The sequence below is a fragment of the Apteryx mantelli genome, chromosome 1 (assembly GCF_036417845.1).
Source record: "Apteryx mantelli isolate bAptMan1 chromosome 1, bAptMan1.hap1, whole genome shotgun sequence".
Taxonomy (NCBI): Eukaryota; Metazoa; Chordata; class Aves; order Apterygiformes; family Apterygidae; genus Apteryx; species Apteryx mantelli.
In genome coordinates this window covers 206,309,415-206,335,604 of record NC_089978.1, presented here as the reverse complement: position 1 = coordinate 206,335,604, position 26,190 = coordinate 206,309,415, and the positions used below count along the sequence as shown (strand labels likewise).

The window sequence follows — 26,190 nt, the reverse complement described above, 5'->3', positions numbered from 1 at the left end:
TTAATTTTCTGAAGTACCACAAAAGATTGTCTGACTAGGTAGGAAAGATTAAAACCCAGCTATCAAATTACGTTCTCTGATTTAGTGTATGGTCTCACACCAATTATGTTTTTAGATGACTCACCAGGCATCATAAAGTGTAAAAGGACTCGAAGTGCTTCTAGTTGTACAGAGAGTGATTTTTCATGTTTCTTCATGGCTTTTACAACTTCTGATGCAGCTACTGTCATTACATCCAGATGAGGGAAGCTGAAAATATTATTTATAAAATAAATAAAAAGAATGCATTTGTAAATTTTAATGTGTTTGCTTCCTTAATTAGCACTGTGTGATACCCCTTTAGAACACTGTAAATTTGATTTTAGCTATGAAATATAAACTAAACTATGGTAATTTTCCTCTTCATAGCAAATATTTTATTTTCATGCTCTTCCACCAGTGCAGTATATGTAATTATTTCCATTCTAAACCACTGAGAATTAAACCTTCAACTCAATCCAGAAAAATAACATACAGAGAGTATATTATTTCATTCTGGGTACTTGAACAGTGGATTCATATGTTTCACTTTGATTCTAGTACAGATACATGAAAAGATACATGTCCTCCTTAACTTACTGCTTCACAATTGTCATAAAATACTGATGAATTGACAGATACTCATAGAATAAACAGAAAAATACCAGTCACATTAGGTTCTAATCTTGAAGAAAAAGAAAAAAGCTAAAATAATGTAGCTCAATGACACTAGCTTTCCTAGAAATCAGTAGCCAAAGGCCACTAATTTACAGTTAAGATAATGTTCTTCTTTCATTTTATAATACTTTTTATTCCTGTGAACGTCTATGGAAGCTTTGAGATTTTCTTCATTATAATATAAAATTAAATATAAAATTATTCAAAAAAATTTCTGTGACTAAATCTTGAGCCTGTCATTTTTTCACAGGCAGCTTAGCATATACAGAGGTTTTAAGAAAAAGGCTGATGAAACTTGGCAAGACACTCGGAATCACATTTCCAGCCTGTATACTGATATTTACGAGTCACAAGTTAGTTCTCAATTAATTTGCTAGAATATTTGCAAAAGCCAATACAAAAGTAAGAGTAACACAATGTTATTTCCACAACTGGCATTAATATTGGGGGAAATTGCTTAGCTCTAAATAGAATTCAGCGCGGCTGACAGGAGGGGCTAGAGAGTCTGTTTAAACCTCCTTGTTCAGGAATCACAAATGGCAGAACACAGAGCTCCCTCCACGCGTCCATCCAGGCGTGTGACTACAGGGCTTACAAAATTCAGTAGCCTGAGCAGGGCCATCAGCCTAGGGTCAATTTTACTCAAGTGAAATGGTCAGTAATTTAAATGTAATCGATTACAGCACTGAATCTCATGCACTTTCACTCCTTCCTGGGGAGGAATAACCCCATGCAGCAGTACAGGTTGGGGGTTGACCTGCTGGAAAGCAGCTCTGCTGAGAAGGACCTGGGAGTGCTGGTGGACACCAAGTTGATCATGAGGCAGCAATGTGCCCTTGTGGCCAAGAAGGCCAATGGTATCCTGGGCTGCATCAGGAAGAGTGTTGCCAGCAGGTCGAGGGAGGTGATCCTCCCCCTCTACTCAGCCCTGGTGAGGCCACATCTGGAGTACTGCGTCCAGTTCTGGGCTCCCCAGTACAAGAGGGATGTGGCACTACTGGAGCAAGTCCAGCGAAGGGCCACAAAGATGATTAGGGGACTGGAGCATCTCTCTTATGAGGAAAGGCTGAGAGAGCTGGGCCTGTTTAGCTTGGAGAAGAGAAGGCTGAGAGGAGATCTTATCAATGTGTACAAGTATCTGAAGGGAGGGTGTCGAGAGGATGGGGCCAGACTCTTTTCAGTGGTGACGAGCGACAGGACGCGAGGCAATGGGCACAAACTGAAACACAGACACTTCCATCTTAACATGAGGAAAAACTTTTTCACTGTGAGGGTGACAGAGCACTGGAACAGGTTGCCCCGAGAGGTGGTGGAGTCTCCTTCTCTGGAGATATTCAAAATGCGCCTGGATGCAATCCTGTGCAATGTGCTCTAGGTGACCCTGCTTGAGCAGGGGGGTTGGACTAGATGATCTCCAGAGGTCCCTTCCAACCTCAGTGATTCTGTGATTCTGTGAAAGAAGTCATATATTTTTAAGTGTGTATTACCTTCCTTCAAAAACATGGTTCAGTATTCTGCAGGCACTTTCAGCCACCTCAGGAGAATGTGGATATTTCCTCATTATGTCCAAAACATTCATGTGTATTCCTTTTGCCAAAAGTGTCTTCCTAATATTTACTACAACACAAAATTGCAAGCATCATATAAGCTAAAGTACATATGTATAAATATACATATACATACTTATATAAAAAAAATTGGCCTAACAATAAACAAAAATTTGCTCCAGTTGTTCATTTTATCTCTGTTCTCAAAAACAACAGAACCGCTAATTTCTCTTCTGTTGATTCTTTTTCCACCAAACATATATGTTATGAAAGTGTATATTAGAATGGGAAAAGGTTTCAGCAGAAGCTGACCTGTGTTTGTATAGTTTAACTCAAAGCATTAAAAAGCCCAAAGTGTCTAATAAGTTTAAATGCATCTAATGTTTTTAACTTACACAAAGTTAACTTGAAGGAGAATGTACTGCTCTATTTTATTTTAAAAAATATTTTATTCTTATAATTTTTTTTCTGAATTGCACTCTATTATCATGTAGGATATCTAGAACTTTATAAGTTTCAGAAACCTCCTATCTTCCAAAATAAGGCTTCAAAAATGAAAGTGAATATTATCTTCCTCATATGGCCAGATGATATTAACCCACTCTATTCATTTTGTTAACCCATTTCATTTTAATTCAAACACCAAGCAGTAGCACATGTTGCAGCTATAACTGTAACCAATAGAGCTCCAAATACTATACAAATATTCTATATTATCATGGTAACTACCACCAATTCTTGTCATTCCCAGTTCAGTACATCCACCTCAAATGGCTATTCAAGCAATATTATATCGTGCCAGAGGGTTTTACTACGCTTCTTTGTGTCTACTGTTTCTGGTGCAACAACATTTATTAAAAAAAAGAAAGGAAGAAAAAAAGACAAAATAACAATTTGCTTCCGATTTCCAACGGGAATTGAGGCCCCCTTGCCAGTTTCTTTTTGAAATTCCAGTCCTTACATTCACTAGAGGTCAATCCAAACGTTGTTATAAAGGTACCTGGTATAATATATTATTACACTATGCATACATTTATGAGATCTATTTCTCCACATAGGTACATTTTTTTCTCACAAATAACCGTAAAAAAAAGTATTCATTGTTTCATTTTATTTTTATATACTTGGATGGCTCAGTAACCTAGTAATAAAATAATGCTTTCTCACCTAAAGAATGGTATTTAACTGCTAGTCTTTATCTTCCTATCTAGCCAGTGGTTTTCAATTTGCAGTCTACAAACCACTTGAGGTCCATAACCATTTCAAAGGGCTCTGGGAAAGGTATTTAAGAAAAGAAGGCCAACTGTCAGTAGGTTTAAATAGTCTACACAAGGGTCCACATGTCCACTGAAAAACTTTGAGGGGTCTGCAAATTGAAAAAAGTTAGGAAACCAGGTTAAGGACACAATCAGGACTAAAGCAGTCTTGAAAACTGTTATGCACATGCCTAACTTTCTACACATGATTTGATCCCCTGAAGTCAACAGGACTGTTCAAATCTCCTATGTTAAGCAAGAAAGTAATATTTGTCAGGCTGTAATCCTCACTCATGTGAGTTTCAACAAATTCTGCTCTTGATGCAATTCAAACATAGTGATAAATATTTAAACAAGCATACAAAGAGAACACTCTCTTTTCATGTCTCCTGCTCCAAAAAATAGCAATTGCGACACGAGCTGGTAAAGAGCTCTTTACTTCCAGATACTCTCTTTGATACTTGCTAACAATACCTTTTTCTGAGCACGGAACAGACTTCCTATTAAATACAACTGCATAATATTTTAATCACAGAGAACACTGTGCTCACACAACAGCATACTTTTAATAGTCTCTAATATTACAGCAATAACATTCTGCTGAATTGGAAAGCGAAGATAATTAAATTCCCTTACCATTTTGTTGTGACAAAATTGCTAAGGTACTAGCAGCTGCCTGAAACACTTCTTTTGAAGAGGAATGCATCAGCATGGACAGCATCACTTCTCTGTCTATTGGGAACCTTTCATAAAGAGAAACAAATCACTGCACAGTGACCGTATGATGGCAGTTACTTCATACCCGTAGTTCAGTTTCCCAAAAAGGTACTAACATAATTAAATAAGCAACATAATTCAATTTTCAGATGATTGTACTTGGCTTCTAGCATTTTTCCATAGCATGACCTGATAGAAAGCCCTTTGCAAACTATGAGTATTAGCCTGTTCCCAATCCACTTGGAATCACGCCTCCCGAGTGACTTGAGGTCCAGAAAAGCATACAGAACAGACTGATTAAGCTCTGAGAAAGAGTTCAAGTGAAATGAAATTCTGTTTTATTCATGTCTAGATTTTCCCTGATGAGGCAGCACTCCTCCTACTATATCCTGCCATCTGGTTTGTGGGGAAACAAGCACCGCTTTTCCATACATCCTACTAGATGTCTTAATCTTCACTATTTTCCCTACTCTTACGCCCTATCTTTGTTGCAACTGAAGAGGAAACTCTTTGTGAACTGTATCTATTAGACTGTGTCCTGACTCCATATTAAAACACTCAGAATTTTGTCTGAGTCCAGGTTAGCATGTTTTTCATGGAAGATACTTTTTTTAAGTGTTGTTGATGGCCATGCCCTTCTTGATGTATTAGAAAAGAAGAAAGAGAAACAAAAATAATTGAAACATGAGACCCCATATGGCCTAATAATAGGCTTTCATTTTTTTCTCATTTCTAAAAATACAGTTCAACGTATCAATACTGACTGATTATCTCCATCTCCAATCTTCTCATGAAGGTTGCGTTGATACATAAACAGATTTTTCAAAGCCCAGCATGCAGCCTCCTAAATTTAAAACAAGAGGAAACAAAAGGATTAAGAAAATATACCTTTAGGATATAAAAATATTGTTAAAAAGTTTTGAATAGTTTCATTATTTTTCAGCCCATGACAGAGGTATCAAAACAGATTCAAAATTCTGATTCCATCACAATTACTCAAGTTGCTTCACGCAGGAATAGAATGAGCTGCAGTGTGTCATATTCTTTATATCTGGGATAGGCCTGAGTTATGAGCATGTGCCACATTCTCATTATTTGATTTTCACTTTGATACCTATTTTAGGCTGAGATTAATTCTTCCATGCATGGGCCTGTGTTTTGCTGCTCTGTACAGAGAGATGAGTAGACAACAAGCTTTTAGATGGCTAAAGTTACAGGTAATAAGTCTCAGCTAACTAAATATACTTGATCCAGAGGAGTAACTGAAACCAGTGAAGGTGAATAAACGTGGGAATGACAAACATTGATTCTAAATCTAATCCAGCCTTGTCTGTATGAAGACATTTGAGAGAAAATTATGTTGCTAAACATTTTTAACACATAATGTAGTCTTTCCATATCCATTGAGAAATTCTCACCAGTACATCGGTGTTTTTTCGGTGCTGTTCTAATGCTTTGTAACAGGCTTCCAACCAGCATAATTTTTCTTCCTCCTCCTCTTCTTTTTTTTCCTCTAAGTCTCGGTTTAAGAATATTGTTTCAGCTTGAAATATAACATATTTACAAAAAATTCTTAATGTGAAAATAAAACACTTATGATTTAACCTTCCCCTAGTCATGGAGGTGATCACACTGGCTATGTGGGAAAGTCTTTTCTGGGAAGGGAGAAGCCTTTTCATATACTCTGTGACAGATCTGAATAATTTCTTTAAGGTTATGAAGGGATTAAAAAACTCCATTATAGTGCAGTAAATTAGGTAGTTACAGATCAGTCAATACTTACCCTCTGAAAAGGCCCCCACATATTTTTCTCTGTTACGTATTTACATACAGAATACCAGCGACATAAAATATAACTGTGAATCATTTATACAAAACACTCACTACAGCGCCATCTTCACTCTTAAGCAGTGCCATTAAAAAAGGATATGCAAGTTGCAGTTGCTAACAGAGAAATATTTGGCCCCAGGAAGTACAGTTACTGAATTACTATTCAGAAGAAATCATTTCATACTTGTGATTTTCAGCACTTAAGAAAAAAATAAGGTATCAACAGTAACATGTTATCTGAAATTTACCAGAATGTATGCCAATTTCTAACATCTGCTATTTTTTGGAACCTTATGTAACATTTCTACTGACTTCAGTCTGAAACAATTTCCCAGACTCTAAGAGAATCAGTTTTTTGCCACTGGCTAATTAACTTCTCTTTCAAAATAGTGCATGGAGGATACGCAAGGAAAAGTTTAAACCTTAAAACTGACTACAGAACTCAAACACAAGCATTGCTTTGCAATTGCTACAAACTGCCACAGCATAATAAGTACTGTTATACATGGCAATCCCAGCAAGAAACTAGCATTGCTATCTCTAGAGATATTATATTAAGAAGGGATTATTCAGTATTTGCCTACGAACAAACAGGTTGCTTTGTTAGGATCCATCAACATAATGCACCAACTCTGAACACTGTGAAGTTGATGTTGGGTATGCGGTATGAGCAGAGGCATGTCACAGCAAAACAACGAATGGTAAGCATGTGGGAAATCACCAGTATGAAAACATTTATTAGTAACACAATTTGTTTACGCATTTAGGAAGGAATTTACTCACTGAGAAGAGCTAAACAAGTGAGAGCTGCAGCCTGTAACTTCGCATTTTCAGAGTATGTTTTAACAGCCTTCACAATGACTTCTGGAACCTTATGCAATACTAGGATATTGAAAAAATTTCCTGAAAATAGAGGAAAATATTAGATTAATATAAACATATATCTCGACCTTTATACACTTATCTTTATCAAATTTCTTAGCACACAACGCACCAACTTTATCTGCAGTAGATATTAGATTTGTTATTACATGGCCCAAAAATATTCTATTTGTGGAAAAAAAGAGGTCAAGGAAAAAAAAATTGGGATTTAAGTTTTCTGGTTTTTTTTTCCTAATATGCACAAAAGAACCCTGGAGAAGATGGTACAGAAGATGGAGGTTTAGTGCAAAATGAAGTGCTCGCTGCTATCAAAATAACAAGGATACAGTTAGTGTATCGTTTGCACACTTCCTGCCAGGAAGTAAATGGAGTTCTGATCTTGAATTCCTGCAAGGATTTGACTGATCCTGTCAAGGAAATGGTTTAAACCTGTTCTGCCCTCTGGTTTTGTGCTTCTCACTAATTAGATCAAGGTCAGCACTATAAATATGGAGCACATAGACTCTGGAACAGTAGAAAGAATTACCTTTTGATGATGAATATATTTAAAGCACAATTTTTACCATAGCCTGTGCAGTATTTTATATTGTAGGTTGAATATAAGGAATATTGCAAAAAGCAAGCAAATGAAAATAACTTCCCCATTTGTTGTGAAAACAAATGTCATGCATAAAATAACACAGCAGCACACACTTTGTAAAATATAGTTTGATAGCTATGTTTTCTATTTTGATACTCAATTTTGTTTAATTCTTAATTAGTAAAAGTGAGAATCACATTAGCAACATAAAAGGTCAAGTTAAAATCTGTATCAATGTTTCTCAAACCCTTCAGATAAGGTGAGAAATTAAAATGTCTAAAGTCTATTACATTTAGGCACCAAAAATACAATTTCATGCATGAGAAAAGCTAATTTCATTTCTTTCCCTCAGTTCTGGTCTTGAGCCTTACAGGTGCTGACTACATTGAATGCCTAGATCTTTCACTGAGAGGTAAGTACCTCTCCCAATGTTAAACAATTTAGTCCTATTAGCCCAACTCAACAGAGCTCTTAAGAACATGCTTTAAGGCAAGTCCTTTCCAGATTCATCATTCATCTAAAATCTTGGCCTTAACACCATTACAAATGCAACTGGACATAATATTTTTTCTCCTTACCCCGTAGCAGAATGGTCATGTTAGCAGCATCATTGTTTCTTGCTGTATTTTCTTGGAAATTATATGTTTGTGTAAACATGTTGCTTATCTCACAGAAATTAAGATTCTTAGGCTATGTGATGAATAATTATGCTGGATATGTGGCTGGTCAAAAAGGTATCAGTCAGTCAAAATTCTGTTGACAGTCAAATCTAGGATAGTCATTACCAGATTAGCAAGAATACATGACTAGCATCTACACACTAGCAGATGCTGACTTTACCATTTCACTACCAGTTAACTCAGGTTTAGGAAGACAGTGGTTGTCAGAATAATTTGAGAAGCCACACTGGCTACATGGAAGTCTTCCAGACTATTCCACTCATATGATTGACAGGAAGGAGTTCATAGCAATTTCACACCTGTTTCCCTATCTGTGTGGTGCAGTGGACAGCGTACACAGTCTCTCTCCTCTTCCCATACCCCTCCTGAAGAGGGGCTACACAGTCTCTCTCCTGTTCCCATACCCCTCCTGAAGTTCTTGATAAAGTGGAAGAGCATCTGTTATGCTGAAAGAAGAAACAGATCTTGTTGATGCTATACTGCCACTAGTGCTTGCTGATCAGTAAGCATGTATGACAAACGCATGTTTCACTGCCCAGCCTGACTGAGGCCATGAAACCAGGCTGGTATGCACGTAGGACAAAATCAAGGCATGTCAGCATAGCCATTGTGTCCCCACAAGTGGTTGGTAATCCTGCCTATCTTCAGTTGACCCTGCTAATGAAACTATTCATGGGTAACATCACCTCTTACCAAAAAAATGCAAATACCACCTCAGCAGCCACATTTTCTTGAAATATTTATTTGGCTTTCTGAAGGGGAACAGGAAGTTGCTCTGGGTTGCACTCAAGTTTGATTTGTATCCTCTACAACATTTGCATGAAGAAGAGAAACGGATAGTGACAGAATGGGACTGATTTGATTAAGGAGAGTCATGCACCAGTACCAGCATCTGTAACTGCTTTGGGCCATGATCTACAAGAGCTGGGAAGCCTAACTCAAGAGAGAGGCCTTGGTGGATTCCCTGAGGAAGAAGTTGCCACAGAGCGTGGGCTGCTCTGGCTGCTACATACAATCTTTTTGTGTGCAGCAGGGGAAGAAGCATATTTATTTTTGTCTGCACTTCCTTTAATGTGCTCCTGGGCAACTGCCCAGATCATCTTATTATACTGGCAAGAGACAGCATAGAGTAGGACAGAGGCACAACAAAGTCATTTTGACATTGCCATCATTTCTCTTAGTGTGACACTAGCCCATGTCATCCCAGATGGCCAAAGTCCTTTTGCCCAAGTCAAGGGAAGTCCAGGAACCAGTGGTTCTTTCACTGCTACAGCACAGGGGGCCCAAGACAAGCATCGTAGCTGGGCAGGAATGCAATGTAGGTCTTTGAAGGTAAATGCATCGCAAGGAGGAAAAACACAGTCTTGGAGAACACTTTCTCCCAGATAATTCAGGAGCACCAATTGTTTCTCACATATGCAGCATTATCACTTCAAAAAAGAAATCCCAGAAGGAATTTTCTTCCATTCTATAGTAACTTTAGGAAGCAAACTTTGCGGATTGATTGATCTCCCATTCTAATCTTGTGCTTCTTTTATCTGTTTTTTTTCTCGTTTTTTTTTTTTTCCTTTTTTTCCACTGTAGGCTTTTATGGCAGTTTCTGCCATTGGTATTACTGCTTCACACAAAAGTATTTCATACCGACTGTGGCCAAGTGTTACCTCAATATGCTTACATCATTAGAAACATGGAGCTGTATACTACACCGACAATCAACTGGAATAGTAATGCTCTTGTTGCCAGTAATTCTAACTCCTATACAGTTAAAGTAAGCTGACTACAAACAACTTTGTGAACTTACCCAGTGTAAGTTTCTGCAACAAACAGCAACTCACTTCCTGAACTGTTTCACTATTGGGGAAATTTTTCATCATTTCCACTATAACATTGTAGCAGCGAACATTTCCAGACATGAGCACTTCCACATTGCTGGCTAAAGAAAGAAACAGAAACAAAAACTGCTATTAAGAAAAAAATACATGGTGCTTGGGTTCTAATACATGACTTATTTAAATACATTTATGTAGAAAACTGGGCCTATGTTTCAGTTTTATCTTTGTGCCTTGTAAGAAAGGTGACTTTTTTTTCTCAGTACTGCCACAAAAGACATTCATGACTACCAATATGTGGAAATAACTCACCAAGTTCAGAGTCCGTACTAATATTTATGGATTTGTTCCACTCTATACCATGCCATGTAACATGAACCTCCTCACAGATCATTGTTATGTAACATTTTTCTTAAAGGTGAACAAAGTGTTTTACAAATATTAATTCAATCTTATAAATAGTGTTTCTAACACCATTGTGATCAAGTAAATATTTCAGGTATTCCAGTAATACTTCAGTAAATCAAGCATTTCCTTAACATTCCCGGGGCATACAGCTAAGAAAAAAATTAGACATGTTGACCTATATTTATTTGTTTTAACTAGGTTTGCTTCTCTGAGTTTTCCTACTTTTTGAGGGGACAAGTTAGCAAGTTATTCTTCTGGCTCAAATTAGTTCTGCCATATGTCTATTGTATAGTGAGGGTATAGAAATATTCATCTAATGCTCCTGCAGTATTCTGCAAGTCATTACAGATTCTGTATTTACTTCTTACTATGCAGGCTAGATACAGAAGCCAACAAAACATTCACATGAACTAGTAAAAAGAGAGAATGCATCATTTCCTACTGAGCTCAGAGACCCTGCATATAGTAATTTAAGACAAAACAGCATCATGGTAGTTAAAAACACAGTCAATAAAACTATCTTAATCCTTGTAGTATGTCTATTCAGGGTATCATATAAAATATGAACCAAAATATCTTGGAAGAAATCCTGGCCCCAATGCATGAATGGAGTCTCCAAGGGAATCAGGATTACTATTTGAGATCTATTCTGATCTTTGCTACAAACTTTCTTAATTGCTTTTTCAACAGCTTGGCTTTTCTGTTATACAAAGTAAGGGGAACAGTTACAACTGTATTATTAAAGATAATCAGTCCTTTTAATGCAGCATAAGATCTTCAAAGTTATATACCTCTGAACACTAAATAAAAATAATGATACCCAGTAAGTTGAAAAAGTTAGTTCTGAGTGGGAAGGATATCTGAAGCATTCTATTTGTTAGTGAAGGAAGGTACTTCTTTTTCCAGTGTTTTAAGATGCCAGTGAATTATTAATGTCATTCTCAATGGAACATCTTTTACCTTAAAGGTATGTTTCATAAAATAATTTTGCATCACTTCACAGTAAGTTATCACTTCACAGTGATAATTATAAACATATTCAAACATTCAGAAGACACTAAAATAGTTTACTACAGAGAGAACATGATTAAGTGTATGCTTAAATTCTGCAGGAACTGAGCAGTGTTAGGTTTGCAAGGAGCCACCATTTCCTAGGACTAGCTAGCAAAAAGGAGATGGAATGGGTCTCTCTTATTCTTAACCACCAAAAGCCGGTCATTGCAGCTGTCTCGCACTAATCAATGAAAAGATCTGAGTGCTCCACTGGTGAATCATCCCACCCTCTCTTAGGGCAAGGTGAAATTTCCTCTGGTGGTACCTGTTTCTCCCCATTAAATACAGAAGAATCCTGGATGACTGCGTAGGACTAACCACTTAGATGGCTAACGTTAGATGACTCATCACCCGCCCATAGCCTCTGAAGGACAGCTAGGCAGCAAACAATTTTCTTATTCCATCAAAACTTCTCAGATTTAAAAAGTGTTCTTGTACTCCATGGAGATAAACTCTCACCCTTCAAGTTTCTCATGACATACAAGCTAGAACAAAGCCTAGGTATGTCTTAGTGAAAGAAGGCATACTGAGGTATAAATCCCTGGTGTGACTCATTCGGAAAAGAAATTTGCACTTCAGGATATGGGGAGACAAATGTTTTACTACTGGATAAGCTACAGTGTGAACTTACAGTGAATGACTTCCCCATGGCGGCTTTAAAGAAATAAATTTTCTTGTGTGTATTGTGGGATGCCACAGAGCAAGAATACAAACACTGACAAGAGTAGCCTACCTTTGCACATTCATGCACAAGCTATCTTTGTTTCTCTGACTATTTTCAAACTTCCATATCAGAAATGAGAGTACTAACTCCCAAGCAAATTCCTACTCTGGATACAAATACTGACAAGTCTTTGTCATGTTCTCCTCTTGGAGCTGTTACACATCGTATTAGTAACTACTTTTTAAAAAAACATTTAAAATCTGGCATCCTTTTCCTTAGAAAATGGCAGCAACTTCTGGGTTAAGGTCAATTTATTTCTGGCTTGAGGATTATTTGTTTACAACAACTGGAACAGCTGGAAGTTTGAGAAACTGAAAAACTTTGAGTCTGACAGAAAGTGGGAAATTGCAGTTCAGTTCCTGTTCTGTGGCATGAACCGAACCAGCACAATTCCTATGGAGTTGACGGGATGTACGAGTCAAGCTTTATGAGGATTTGCTTCTGCCAAGACCGTAACAACAATATGTAACTCACAGAAGAGAATGAGAGTAGGATTCTGCTTGCCAAAATTGTGATTAGCAGCAAGAAGCTGACCACAGATGCCTTTATGTCAGCAGGATCACACAGCAAGTCAACAAATTGACACAGATCATCAAGGACATATCTCAGGATCTGACTTTTGCCCAGACATAATGAAGAGGTGTTCTTCCAGCCTTACTGCACAGGACGTGAGGACATCATGAGGCTCTGTAACGTGTGCAATGCTGTCAGTGCCCTTTCTTGCCGCCACCACTGAATGGACAGGGAGCGGTGTCTTGAGTCCAGACACCTTTCTATAGCCCTGGCCATCGGATTTGCCTTGACTATTTTCCCTTGTGGAACAGCCTCTGCCAACAATGTGCACCTTTACCTCTTTTTTTGCCTTTTTCAAGCAAAAGAACCCCAAAAAGCAGAGCAGGGATTTGAACTTTGACCTCTATAACCATTATGAAGATCTTAGTCACATAACACTTTGAGGAAGAAGAAAGTCTCTCTCTCTGTTTCTTATGACAGATTTCATCCTCATCAGAATAGCAGAATATGAAAATTTCCCATGAAAAATTACAAAACAGTATTTCCCAAAGAAAACAGGCAGGTGATTTGTCTGCAACTCCCAACCAGTCTCATTGCAAGGCTGCTCCCTCTGTCAAAATGTATCTCTACATTTTGCAGCATTGCCTACAGCTTATCTTTAGAGAGGCTTGGAAATTTTTTCATAATCATAGAAAGGTTATCACAGACTGAGTAAGTTGATGCGAGCTATGGGAAGTGAGCAATTGAAAATGACTTCCAATAATGCACTTACATGGACCAGCTAAGGAATGTAACGAATAAAGTGCAGGAAGAATCACCTCTTCTTTCTCTGGAAACTCTTTAAATACTTTCAATATGATTGTATGATCTTTGCTTTCTATAAATTCAGTCAGCTGCTCTTCTGGAACTAAATCGAAAAGCAAGAGAGATACAGTATGATTTGAGGAAATAATTCATATTCTTGCACCATCTAAGAAAAGACAATAGTTTTCATAAAGTCTCCTTATATTTATTTTCTGTTTCACAGAAAGTAAGGTACTATCCATACATATCTCTTTCCACAGTTAAGACTCTTTCTTAAAAACTGAGTTACTCTATAGAAGCCTTTCTCTAGCCTACATTTTATGTAGCTAAATTCTGATTTTTAAATGCTTCCTTGTGAACCAATACTTAAAAAGATGTAATTTGGTCTTCTTCACAGAATGAAGATCAGATATTCCTCATCAAGAGGGTGTATAAATGAAGGATAGGCTAAGCATACAGTGAAAACAATTTGATGGAATTCTGTTCTGTATATTCCAATATTTTATTTTATTTTTCACGTTCTTTTGATATGGAGCTCTTTCCATAAAGACTACAGTCATGCTTTAATAATATTTTACCTTTACCGTAATAATAGCTTAAGGTTTTTCCATCCCTGCTTCCTGTCATTTGGGCTGTTATAACTGTCTGTGTGGCTGTGCAGTGAACCAGATAAGGGAAATGATCCAGGTTAAAAAGGAGGCCCCATTTTTTTTTTTTTTTAAAGCAGAATCATTTCCTGAATCTAGTTCATGGAAAGGCTAGGTAAACATTCATGTTAGTATAACTGAGAAGGTGGCTTAGAGTCAGGAAAAAATCACGAGGTGCAGCCTAGAAATTTGTTACATTAGCACGACCATCGAGAAGGTATGCAGGTCTCTATCCTGAACAGTCTACAGATCTGTAAAAAGTATGCACAGAAAATCTAAGAAGCTCATACCCTTGTGGAGACTGAAGAGAAAATACAGCAGGACAAAAGTATTTAGGGAGAGTGGAATAGGGGAAGCAAAGCAGAAGATAATTCCAGGCACAGATGTGTGTGAGGAAGACTTAGAAAAGAAGCTGTAGAAAATGGTGCCAGGCAGAATAAATCTGAAGAATTGGAGGCTATCTTTGAAGCAAAGGAGGACAGTTGGCTTGGTGGGAGTGCTAGCATTTCTCAATATTTATTTTGAAACAAGAAACTCCAATGCAAAGGAGGGCTACTACAACAGGATTTCTGCCCATCACACATACAGTTCCTGGAAATTCTGCAGAAATTCAATATATAGTGACTTCATTCTTCAGAAGAAACACAAGAATATTGTACAGATACATACTTGCATGTTTCAACAGTGTCAGGACCAAAAGCTGAATCATACATTTTTCTAAAGTGCAAATGTTTTGGTTGATCTTAGACTTGCTTATACCTTACTGGCAATAGTAAAATTTACTAGACTCTAAATTACAACATTTTTTTTCCAAGAACTAAAATCAAACATTACTACTCTGCTGCAGTGTTATTGACTAACTTTGAATCCCATCTTTCTGGGTAACTCTGGAGACAGAAATGAAGATACCTTTCGATTTTTTTAAATTTCATATTCATTGCTCTAATTTAGATAATTTCTGATATGACTTGGAAAACCTATTTTATGCTAACTTATTTGAAGACCGAGATATACAAAACAGAATTTGGAATGCAAAGTATTCATTCTTTGCAGTTAGACATCTGCAGTCCCCTCCCAACCTACACATTTTTCTAACTGAATAACCACAAAATACAAATACCTTTCTCAAAAAGCTTGTGTAATGCTTTACATCCATGTTGCTGGATGTCTTCATTTGTAGGGAAGGTCTGCATGGCATTAAATACCAAGGAAAACACATCCACCTCGTCCTCCAGTAGCAGGAAAACAATTACATCTGAATAGCAGAAGAGATTACACGTTGCAGTGATTTGTTCTCAACATTTATAGTGAAACACTGTACTTAAATCATTAAGATTTTAAATTCTTTAATACTGTCTTTAAAATTTATTACTGTCTTTAAAAAATTATTATCAAAGCATGTGTAGGCTAGAAAATTTCATCAACGTTCATGATAATTTTTCAAACTTATATCAATGGTATATAGTATTCATAATGCCTGCTCCAGTGTTTCAGCTGCAGTGTTTCAGACTATAATTAAAGTTAATGGACAAATAGAAAAAAAGAATACTTGGGGGGGGGGTCATCTGATAAGGTACAATTTCAAACATTTTTCTTAAGATACCGGAAATGAGAGTTTGAGTGTGGTTAATCAGTCACTGTGAAGAACAGCAGTCAGGAATAAATTATAATGGAATATCCAGTCAACAGCTTAGGACCCTTATGATGCCTGACAATGAAAAGAAAGAAGCTGCTGCTTACAGTCACTCACTAATAGCATATTTTGCTATTATTGATATTCACACAGTGCAATGTCTTATGAGACCTGTATTACCCAGCTTCAGCTGATAAAGTTAGCCCTAAAGTCTAAGCTAGTCCTCTAGGATCTCTACAGCTGAAAAGGAGAGGAAGGCTGGTTCAAGAGATAATTGATCTTATCATAAAATAGACAAATAAATAGCATGAACCATCCTCTGAACGTCACTGTCCCACTCTACTGCCTATAGCAGAAGCTTGGACAGCCAGCTTAGCTTTAACTACCTAAAGTCAAGTCTAATCCTTAGTTAGCAAATAAGGCTGATTCCAAAGCCTGTTAGAGTCAATGGAATACATTCCTAATTTAACAGTAATATCTTGCTATATTATATGCTAGCTAGAATCAAACTATCAGAATATCTCCCTTCTAATTTCAACAGAAGATCAAGAAACTCAGTACCCTGCAAAACATTCTCAGTACCTGGTAAGATCTGGTCTCTGCAGAGCAGAATAACAGAAATATGTCAGACACAATTAGTGTTTTCAGAAGTACTAAGCAGTAATAAAAGAAGCAAGTCAGAATGTCACCGAGTTTACATTTCAATAAGAAAAAATAAGGCCTTAATTATTTTATTTAACTATGGAGCAAGTATTTGTGTCTATGTTAATAACAAGTTGGCATAAATAATGGGTCATGTTCTTCACAGCCTTGCAGTTTGGGAAATCATTTCTACCTGGGCAAAAGAGGTGCAAAACAGTAGTTATGACTTTGTATACAGGTTCAAATGACCTTACGAGTAAAAGAGAGAGAAAAATCAGGTCCAATATGTACAATCACACACTTCACATCACAATTCTGTGTTTTAAAACCTTAGACAAAGTATGAAAGTAAAACACACCATACCTGACATGAGGAGTAGATTTAATGCTTTCAGTCCTATTGCTGAGAGATTTACATTTCCTTTGTGGATTGTAAGCATTTTAAGAATCTGCCTAAAATAAAAATTAAAAAAAAAAAAAGGAAAAAGGTATTGTGGCTAAAGAAGTGGTTACATTTATAAAATTTTATCAAATATTTACTTAAAAAATAGAAATATTTAAAGAAATCAGCAAAAACTTTTTAAAGTCATTTTTGTTCTTACTCTTGATTCATTTTCTCAAACTTTTCTTACAGATTGTGTTTTTTCAAATTATTAATGAAATAACTTCTGGTATTTTAACAATTTTATATTTCATAAAAATAATGATGTATAATTTATCTTACTTTTAATCTTACTTTTATTTAACTTTTAATTATGTATATATATATTTAATTCTACAGGAGGCGAGTCTCATTCAGGATGGAAGGACTGTGCAGAGAGGGCGGGTGCAGAATGCAGCTGCCTGTGGACGGTATGGGATTGCTTTGCTTGTTGCAGGAGTTAGGTTACAGTCAATGATCAAGGGCTTGCTGGAACAGAAGAGGAAGTTTCCCAGTTAAAGAACTTGAATAGCATCTTGTAGGACTCTACCCTACCGAAGTTTCTGCCATAGAGCCTTATGTGATGCTGGACAAATCAGCTAAAAGAAACTTTTCCCAGACTGTCAATTTAATACTCCTTATTTTCTGGATGGCCCAGCTTGAGACCCACGGATATTGCCCTATGAAATGCTGCAACCAGTGTCAATTTTTAAACTTAAAAAGAGCCACATAATGCTAAAATACTCTGAAAAATCCAGCACATTTATCAAACTGGACTCCCAGAAGCAGTTGATAATTTTAATATCACTCTCTTTTTCTTCAAACTACCATCTGTAAAACAGTGGCCACATATCCATAACATCTTCTCATTAAACAAAATTTTTGAAAGCTCTAGACAATACTGATGATCACTGAGAAAAGCTGAGAAGAAAATTAACAGGCCAGGTTTCAGATAGCATATGGATAATGTGCAGTAAATAAGACAGTGGGTCACACACTGAATGATGAAGATGACACAGAAAATAAATGAGCACTGGTTTTGCACTGAATGAAGCATGGGCCCCAAAATGGGGAAAAAACATGGTCACGTAATTAAAAATTTAATAAAAATGCATAGGTCCCCTCAAAAGATGACAAGAAATCTTCATTTTTGATTTTCATTACTTTGGAGAACTTAACTTTGCAATCTTAGCATCTTCAAATGCAGGGGTCTTTGTATGCATAATATCAAATAAAAATGGATTGTGCAACAGTTTGCAATTAATACATATTCATGACCTTTCTTAAAAAATGAAAAGCAGCATTCAAAGTTTCATCCAGATTTCACTCCCCAGCTCTGGCAATGACGTTGTGTATCACTGTGCAATTTCTTTTGTCTTCCTACTTTTAATCTCTCCTCTGTTGTAGCACTAGTGTCGAAGCTGTGACGATCAAAGTACACAAGAGGCAAAGTCAGATGGGAGATATAATAACCTTTATCTTTTGCAAGACAGGAGATTGCCAATTTGTTTCTAACTGTATCAGTCTAATAAAAGACATATCTTCTGTTCATATAAACTATGCCTTGCTTACATCCTTCACTGCTTATGTCTGCAAAACTGCTACTGAAATCTAAGGGTTAGGCAGACTGTTGTATGTGGGGTGATCTTTAGAAGGGAAAATAACATTCAGTTAAATACTTTTTTTTTTTTTTAAACTAAGAATAGATACTTCACTGAACCCTCTGCATACACACTTTGGACTTACTATATATACGTCTGCATACAAGGATGGATGCTGGCATTTGAATTCTTTGTCCTGAGGCAAATTCCTGGCCCAGCATACAGCTCAGATGCATGGACTAAGTAGCAGGGTGATGAATCAAAGAAATCAAAAAGCCATGCTAACCAAGCTGGTAGAGCAGCTAAACAGACACTCATAAATGTGCTTTAACTTCCTGATTAAAGTGTTGCAGTCTTAAGTATTCCTAACGTAATGTAATCCTTATTGTGTGGGTGCAGGGGTGAGTGTGCAAGCACACACGTGCAGAACTGTGCACTGGATCAAGATTCCTTCACTTCTTCACCCCTTAAGGAGCAGTGGCTTTGACATGCTTATTCCTTACACCCTTTGTGGATGAAAAAAACTAGAGTTGGCCAATGCTCTGAAGCCATTAAATGTCTCTCCTCTGTCCACTAAGAAATCACCATTTCTGCTATGGGGACGGGCCATTTGTGGGGAGGGGGCATTGCATCTGCTTTGAGCATACAGCATTTTATAGAGGGTGAAGTGCCAATATATGAACGACATCAGCTGGCTTAGTACACTACAGGGTGAATAATCACATACTAAGGCACGTATAATATAAAGAGGAAATTCCCTGCATATGCCCTCCCATTTCAAGCATAATCAAGAGTGAGGAAGTGAAACATTTAAAACCTCATCTACTGTATGAGAGTTTAACATAACAGATTACAAAACGTCTAATGAAATCTCTCTGAGCTGTAGAAAGAATGCAAATACGCCGGGGGAATTTCCTTCCCTTCCCCTCAAAGTGACAGTGGCTTTTAAAATTATTTACTACACTCTCAGTCAAGAACACCTAGATCAATACCAAACTACTGTTTGTAAGCATGACTAATGTGGTGAAGCTGTCTCATATTTGAGAGCAAAAAGACAAATGCTTATTTCTAGCTTAAGATTTCTGTTCTCCTAAAATGTACAGTTATATCATACAACAAAAGTAGAAATCTCTTGTAAATAAAATGACATTTTCTTCTCTACCATAACCATTTGCTGCCTGGCTACAAACACAGTATGTGTTCAATACGGTGTAGATGCACTGCAGTACTTGTTCCACCCACCTACAAGGAACTTGAGATACAGTTTAGCTGCCTTGCTCTGTCTTTGGCACTGACAGTAATGTTGGAGCCTACTCAACCACTAAGAACAAGTTTCCCCCCAGCAAAGAACTGTCGAGATGTCAGACAGGCATACACGGTTGGCTACAATATTAGTAGTGGGAAGGAACGGCATACAGCAATTTTAGCATCTGATCTGCTCATTCACTCCCTGTAGCAAAGGTTGAGTTTGAAAAGGATGTTCTGCTCAACTGCTCACACTGCACGGGCTCTGGGGAGGCTATGGGAAAGCTCATCACAATGTAGTTTTCCTGGGACCCTCTATAGTCAATGGAGAGAGACGTGCATGTCCAGATTGCAGTTTGTCCCAGGATAAACTAAGAAAGAGATGGAATGAAACACCCTCTGGAGGTAATTGTGTCCACTGACTTCAGAGGTAGTTGAGGTGACCAGTTTAAACATTTAACTTTTAGACAACTAAAATTAGGTACGATGAATAATCCTCCTGTGGATTTACACTATTTTTAGGCTTATGGATATAATGCACCAGATCTGGAATGAAAGCACAGAAGAAACTCCATGCAATACTGCATCTGTCTATTAAAATACAACACCTTGATAATCACAGAATCACTGAGGTTGTCAGGGATCTCTGGAGATCATCTCATCCAACCTCCCTGCTCAAAGTAGGGTCAACTAGAGCAGGTTGCTCAGAGCCATGTCCAGTCAGGTTTTTAATATCTCCAAAGACTGAGATTTCACAACCTCTCTGGCAACCTGTTCAAGTGTTTGACCAACCTCACAGTAAAAAAGTTTTTTTTTTTTTTTTAATGTTTAAATGTAATTTCCTGTATTTCAGTTTATGCTTATTGGTGCCCAGTGACAGGACAACAGACAATGAGAAGAGTTGAGCTCCATTTTCTTTATACTTTCTTTACTCATTTACTAAAGTAAATACTTTACTATTTACTACATATTTCATCAGGTATTTATACATATTGATAAGATCCCTGCTTGCATGAGTCCTCTCTTCTCAAGGCTGAAGAAACCCACAAAAATCTTTAACCATTTAGAAGCTGATGTAATAACTTTCTATACTATCTTTCATTGCATATATATATGCTGTCATGATACCCAAGCATTCTGGAAGACTCTTTACATACAATATACTTACTGGTGAACACCCAGTACTTCCCAGTCCTTTCCAACATCCTTAGGAGCTATGTTCTGTAGAGTACTTGGACAAATTTCTATTAATTTACAAAGAAGTGACCAACTCGCCTGTAAAATAAAAATATAGCTATTTTAGTTCTATTTGGAACTTAAATGCTGTCTTCTAATGTTCTTGCCTTTTGGAAGATACGTTCTAAAATCATCTAGCTAAATAAGGGATAATGAGTTAACACTAGACAACACAAAGGACATAAAAAGTTAAAAGACAGATAAAACAGATGTGTTAATGATCCTCAGTGCATTGCTTGTAGGAACACATCACCTTCAACATACTTCAGCATTGCTTGAGGCTACAGGACACAGTTAACACAGTCAGAAGAGATGTTGACAGAGAGAAAAGTATAATGTGATCCATAGTATCTCATCATGGGCCAGGGAACACCACAGATCACTGTACTATTACACCTGCTCCAGCTTTATTGAAGTACAGCTGCCTCCACAAGAATTTGCAGTTTAACTGCAAATTATAAGGGGAAAGGATAGATTTTTAAGGGTGTCCAATGATTTAACAGGCATGATGTAATTAAACAATACTATATATTTCATATTCTGGCCATCGATCCTCAATTCCATGTGCTTTCAAAACTTAATGAAAACAGTGAAAGTCTTGAGATTACAAGGAATGAAAGATAAACTACTGTCAACAAAAACAATATATGTTTTCTTAATAACTACCTGCTCTAGCCTATGCAACTGCCTTTATTTTCAAATATGCGTAAATAATTCCAAAACTGGAAAAGGCTCCTTGGTCTTTCATGCTGGAGAAATCTGTTTCCCCTAGTCCTTTCTCCCTGCTTCCCCTGCTCTCCCTCCCTAATGCTGGAGCAATGCTCTTTATTATTAAGAAAGCCTGCTGGGTCTTTGATGTGAAGGCTGGCAAAAATGAATGAGCTTTAGTGATGATGATCATAGTAAGCAAAACCTGTACAAAGAATTAACTGATGAGCAAAAAACCCCACTGTCTTGAAAGACAGGAAGTGAACTGAGAAATGCCAAAAGTCAAGACAAAGCAGATTTTACAAAAAGGAATTAAAACAAAGCACAAAAGTTTCCCTGGCCACATAAATAAAAAGAGAACAAATGAAGTGGAAGTTGGCCAGTGTGCTGTAAGAATGGGGTCAGGACAGAAGGTAACCTAGGTATGACTCAAAAGCTAAATGTGTAATTATATCAGTTTTCAGAAGAAGAGTTAGGTAAAGCAAAGGGGTCATGACAGGACAGCCAGCAACAACAAGAATGTAAATGGCTACCTCCAAAGCACTTAACTGCAAGTTCATAGAAACTGCATGACCTCTAATCCTGCACTCTGAAAGACTAGATACATGAAATTGCAAGTCTGCTAGTGTAGAGGCTCCCACAGGAACAGCACAGACTAGTAACTTGACATCTTTCATGATAACTTTGTTGAGTCTATGTAAAAGGTGATGCAGCTGCCTGGGGACTGGAATTCTGCTTCTATATTTCACATACTTGGTCACAGGGGCTATGTTCACACTATCTTCAGCAGCTCTCCTTAAATTTGCAGAGTCGAATGTTTTAAGCCAATTATACCCTTAATGTTTGCAGAAGCAGAGCTTGACCATAAGGTAGTTTCCATGCTCTTCCTTTGCCTGGACAGCAAGTTGTCTTGCTCCAGATGAGACTGCAAACCAATAAACAGATACTATGGACATTTGGGGAGGTTAGGCTGGACTGTGTACTCGAGTCCTACCAAACAGTTGCAAAGAATAGTCTTAGAGACCACCAATCCTCCCCAAGATGGGGGTATAGAGTTGCCTTATTTTCCATATTCTAAGCAAACCACAATTTATTAGTGACAGGCAAAGAGGTATAAATTTCAAATCTGCATAGCAAAGACATTGCAGAGGTGACCATTCATACACTACGTATATTACTTAGCAAAGGTTGTATTCTAAAAGTCCCACTGTTGTTCCCTAACTGCTCTTGTAAAATTTAGAAACTGATGAAAATTAGCTTAATGGCTTTAGAAAAGTCATTTTTTAACTAAAAATATGCCTTACAAAATTTTTATTTTTATTATACATTTTTATCTGGGTTGTCATAACTCCAAGTATTGACAAACATTTACAAGAACTGTGGATGCAGAGAAGACCAAAGCAAACACATGACCTGCTGACATGAGGTCTATTTTACAATATTAAAATCACAGCCTGAGATTACAGACAGCTTATTACCTCTTTAATAATAATACAAGAAAGTAAGGGTCTGTTAAATACAAGAGAGCCTAAAGCCTAAAGGGAAAGCGAAAAAAAGACAGAAAAAGATGTTCTTACAAACACTTAAAGCCAGCCCCTATACACAGGAACAGTTGGTGGCAGCACTGAAACCCTGTGGCTGCTAAATCAGCTCCTTCTCATTTCTGGCATGCAGTGAATTTAGATTGAATTAGCTCACACCTTCTGCGTGAGACAATAAAACTCTGCTGACTGCTCTTTACTGAAGTGTAAACATGTTTTGCTTTACGCTCTCTAAGCTGCTCCAATCACTGCCAGGCAGTAACTGCAAAAAGAAACTACCACATTTACTTAAAAGATATCTATTTTACTTTAAGGTACTATTGACTTTCCAGTCTGGTACCTTCCTACTTGTAAAGGAGTTTGCAAGGTTTGTATCTGTAGTTTGACTTGCACTGATACTTGCAATATTGATCTATGAAGCTCAGTGGAACAGCAGCACAAGATGCTTTGTAACCAGCCAAGCAGAGGAGGGAAAGACAATTCTCAGTTCAGCTACAGCTCTTACTGTGTTGATCTTCTTACATGAGTCAATTTTATTACAATGCCAAAAGCAAAAGAGGCTACTGGCTGATTATCCAATTTGTTCAACAAAAATTACTTAGTAGTATAAAGGGACTGCACTGAAATCAGGACTACATTACTCCCCTCGCGCCAAAGAGTGAAACTTATTTATTCATAAGGACTGTAAATGACTCACAGCAGATGAAGCAAGGAAGACAGAGTTCTACTCATATACTGTGGATTTTTGTAAATAGCGAAACAGAAAGTGAAGGAATAGCTGCCTATGGCATTTAACGAGGAACAGGATTTGAGCTTTGCACTGGTTATGAATTTGACACTCATATACAATGTAGTAACATAAAGGTGCTCCAAAACTTCTAAATTGAAGCACTGGGAGATCGCAAAGGTAGGCAGAGAGAAGATTAAAACTTGTTTTAAAATTCTGCATTAAATCATGTAAGAGGAGTATTAACATGGCTAAATGAAAATTAAACAATCACTATCTTCCTTATGCGCTTCTGAAAGTTCCTCACAGTCATTTCAGACTTACTCCTGGTTGCGGTTGGATTTCACATGTGGTACCTCCTAGTCTAAACTTCTGGGCAGTAATTTTGTAAATTGTTACATACATAATATGTTTTATCCCCCCAAAACTGATGATGCATCCTTCTGTATTTCTTAACGACCTGACAATTGAATAGTAAAATAAGTTAAAACTTCAGACTCTGCGCAAATATTTTACTGTTCAAAAGAAATTTGAGAAGATTATTACCAGTATAATCATTACACACTACAGGCAGGAGTACAATTTAATATTTTAATCTGAATTGTTTGTTTGTGACCTCTAGCTAACATCTATTAGCTAAAGAAAGATGATCTCAATACTACTATTTAGGAGGCTTTCATGATATAATCTATGGTTTGCTTTCTAGCAAATAGATAAAAGATATAATAGATAAGAGATGCCAAAAATGCTGTAATCATACAAATTTGTTTAATAAAAAAGCAAGCCAGTTGCACAGAGATCTGCAGTTTATAAACATCCTTTGAGCATAACACAGTCATAAATTTAATATACGCCTGCCAGGAAGGAGCTGTTTCATATGACAAATCTGGCAACCGCACCACAAGTACAGCATCGAATTGCAGATGTGCCACACCTAATCTAAATGGGCCAAAGCTAAGTTAGGGGAGCAGCCAAGCAGAACCTCCTCTTAGCCAAAAGAAAAATTATTCTCCCCTAAAAAAACAGGCACTGGTCTAACTCTCTCTTAGGATAGGGCTACACATACCCAAGTTCATATTATATCATCCTGCCTTCCAAAAGTCAGTTCAACCTCGCCAAAGTTTCATACCATCACATCGAGAGTATATTAGTTAATATTATTTGTAATTCAGAACCTACGCAATACTGTATTCGCTTTGCTTGATTTCTATTTTCTACGTTACCTTATTTTATTGTTTAAATAGAGAGACAGAGCCGGAGGTGTCACCCCTTTGAAAAGTAACACCGCGCCCTTGTACGCACCAACGGCGTTTCAAACAGCGGCGCCAAAGAGGGCAACCTTCCTAAAAACACCGAAATTAAAAAACGGGGGGGGGGGGAAGGCCTAGCGCTAACTTTGACTCCAGGAAAGGACGGAGCAGCTCGGCTTATCCGGAGAGCACCGGCGTGGCCCAGAGGCGCTTTAATCCGCTGTTTCCCTCCGGCCCCGGCCCCGGCCCCGGCCCCGGCCCCGGCCCGGCCGGCGAGGGCCGCCCCGCCGCCGCCGCCTCGCGCCGGGCCTGGGGCCGCGCCGGGCCGGGCCCTCCCGGCCGCGCAGCCCCTCCCGGCCCGGCGCGGTTACCTGCTGCACGCCCGCCGCTCCCGCGTACAGGTCGGCCACGAGCAGCACCGGCACATGGACGTTTTTGCCGTCGAAGAGCTTCGGGGCTGCGGGGGGAGAGGCCGCGTTAGCGCTCGCCGCCGCCGCCGCCGCCGCGGGGGGGGGGGGGGGGCGCCGCGCCTTACCGCTCTGCCGGGCCGCCAGCTCCAGCAGGTCGCTCAGGGTCTGCACCAGCGTCTCCAGCCGCTTCCTCTCCTGCACGTTCTGGAGCCGCACCACCAGCTTGCTCAGGGCTTGTTCCTCCCGCTCCGCGGGGCCGCCGCTGGCCATGGCCGCCCCGCTGCCCCTCCTCGGCGGCGGCTCACCCATGCGCGGCCGCGGGAGGAGGGCCGGGGCCGGGGCCGCGCGTCCCCGCTGCGCTGCGCTGTCGCCACCGCCCCCCGCGCTCGCAGCGCCGCCCGGCCGGCGCCACCGGCTATCCCGAGCCCCCTGCCCGCCGCACCGCACCGCACCGCGCCGCGCCGCGCCGCCCCACCCCGCCCCTCCCCTCTCTCCCTCCGCCTCGCACCGCACCGCCCCGCGCCGCTCCAGGACCGCGACCGCGACCGCGACCGGCGCTGCGCGCTGCCCGGCCCAGGCGGGCGGACGAGCGACGCCCGCTGCCCCCAGGG

General features: G+C 38.7%; 1 protein-coding gene across 1 annotated transcript in view; it reads right to left on the bottom strand.

Annotated features, from left to right (window-relative positions):
- Positions 1–25,920, bottom strand: part of LRRK2 (leucine rich repeat kinase 2) — a 73,322-nt gene extending 47,402 nt beyond the window's left edge. The window contains exons 1-12 of the mRNA XM_067316091.1: positions 25,541–25,920; positions 20,876–20,982; positions 16,805–16,893; positions 15,287–15,421; positions 13,488–13,622; positions 9,990–10,121; positions 6,830–6,949; positions 5,635–5,759; positions 4,981–5,060; positions 4,136–4,242; positions 2,184–2,313; positions 125–249 (exon numbers count right to left, since the gene is read on the bottom strand). Of these exons, the coding sequence (XP_067172192.1) occupies positions 125–249; positions 2,184–2,313; positions 4,136–4,242; positions 4,981–5,060; positions 5,635–5,759; positions 6,830–6,949; positions 9,990–10,121; positions 13,488–13,622; positions 15,287–15,421; positions 16,805–16,893; positions 20,876–20,982; positions 25,541–25,888 (1,633 nt within the window). The 5' untranslated portion in view covers positions 25,889–25,920. The remainder of the gene's footprint in view (positions 1–124; positions 250–2,183; positions 2,314–4,135; positions 4,243–4,980; positions 5,061–5,634; positions 5,760–6,829; positions 6,950–9,989; positions 10,122–13,487; positions 13,623–15,286; positions 15,422–16,804; positions 16,894–20,875; positions 20,983–25,540) is intronic.
- Positions 25,921–26,190: the final 270 nt, after the last annotated feature.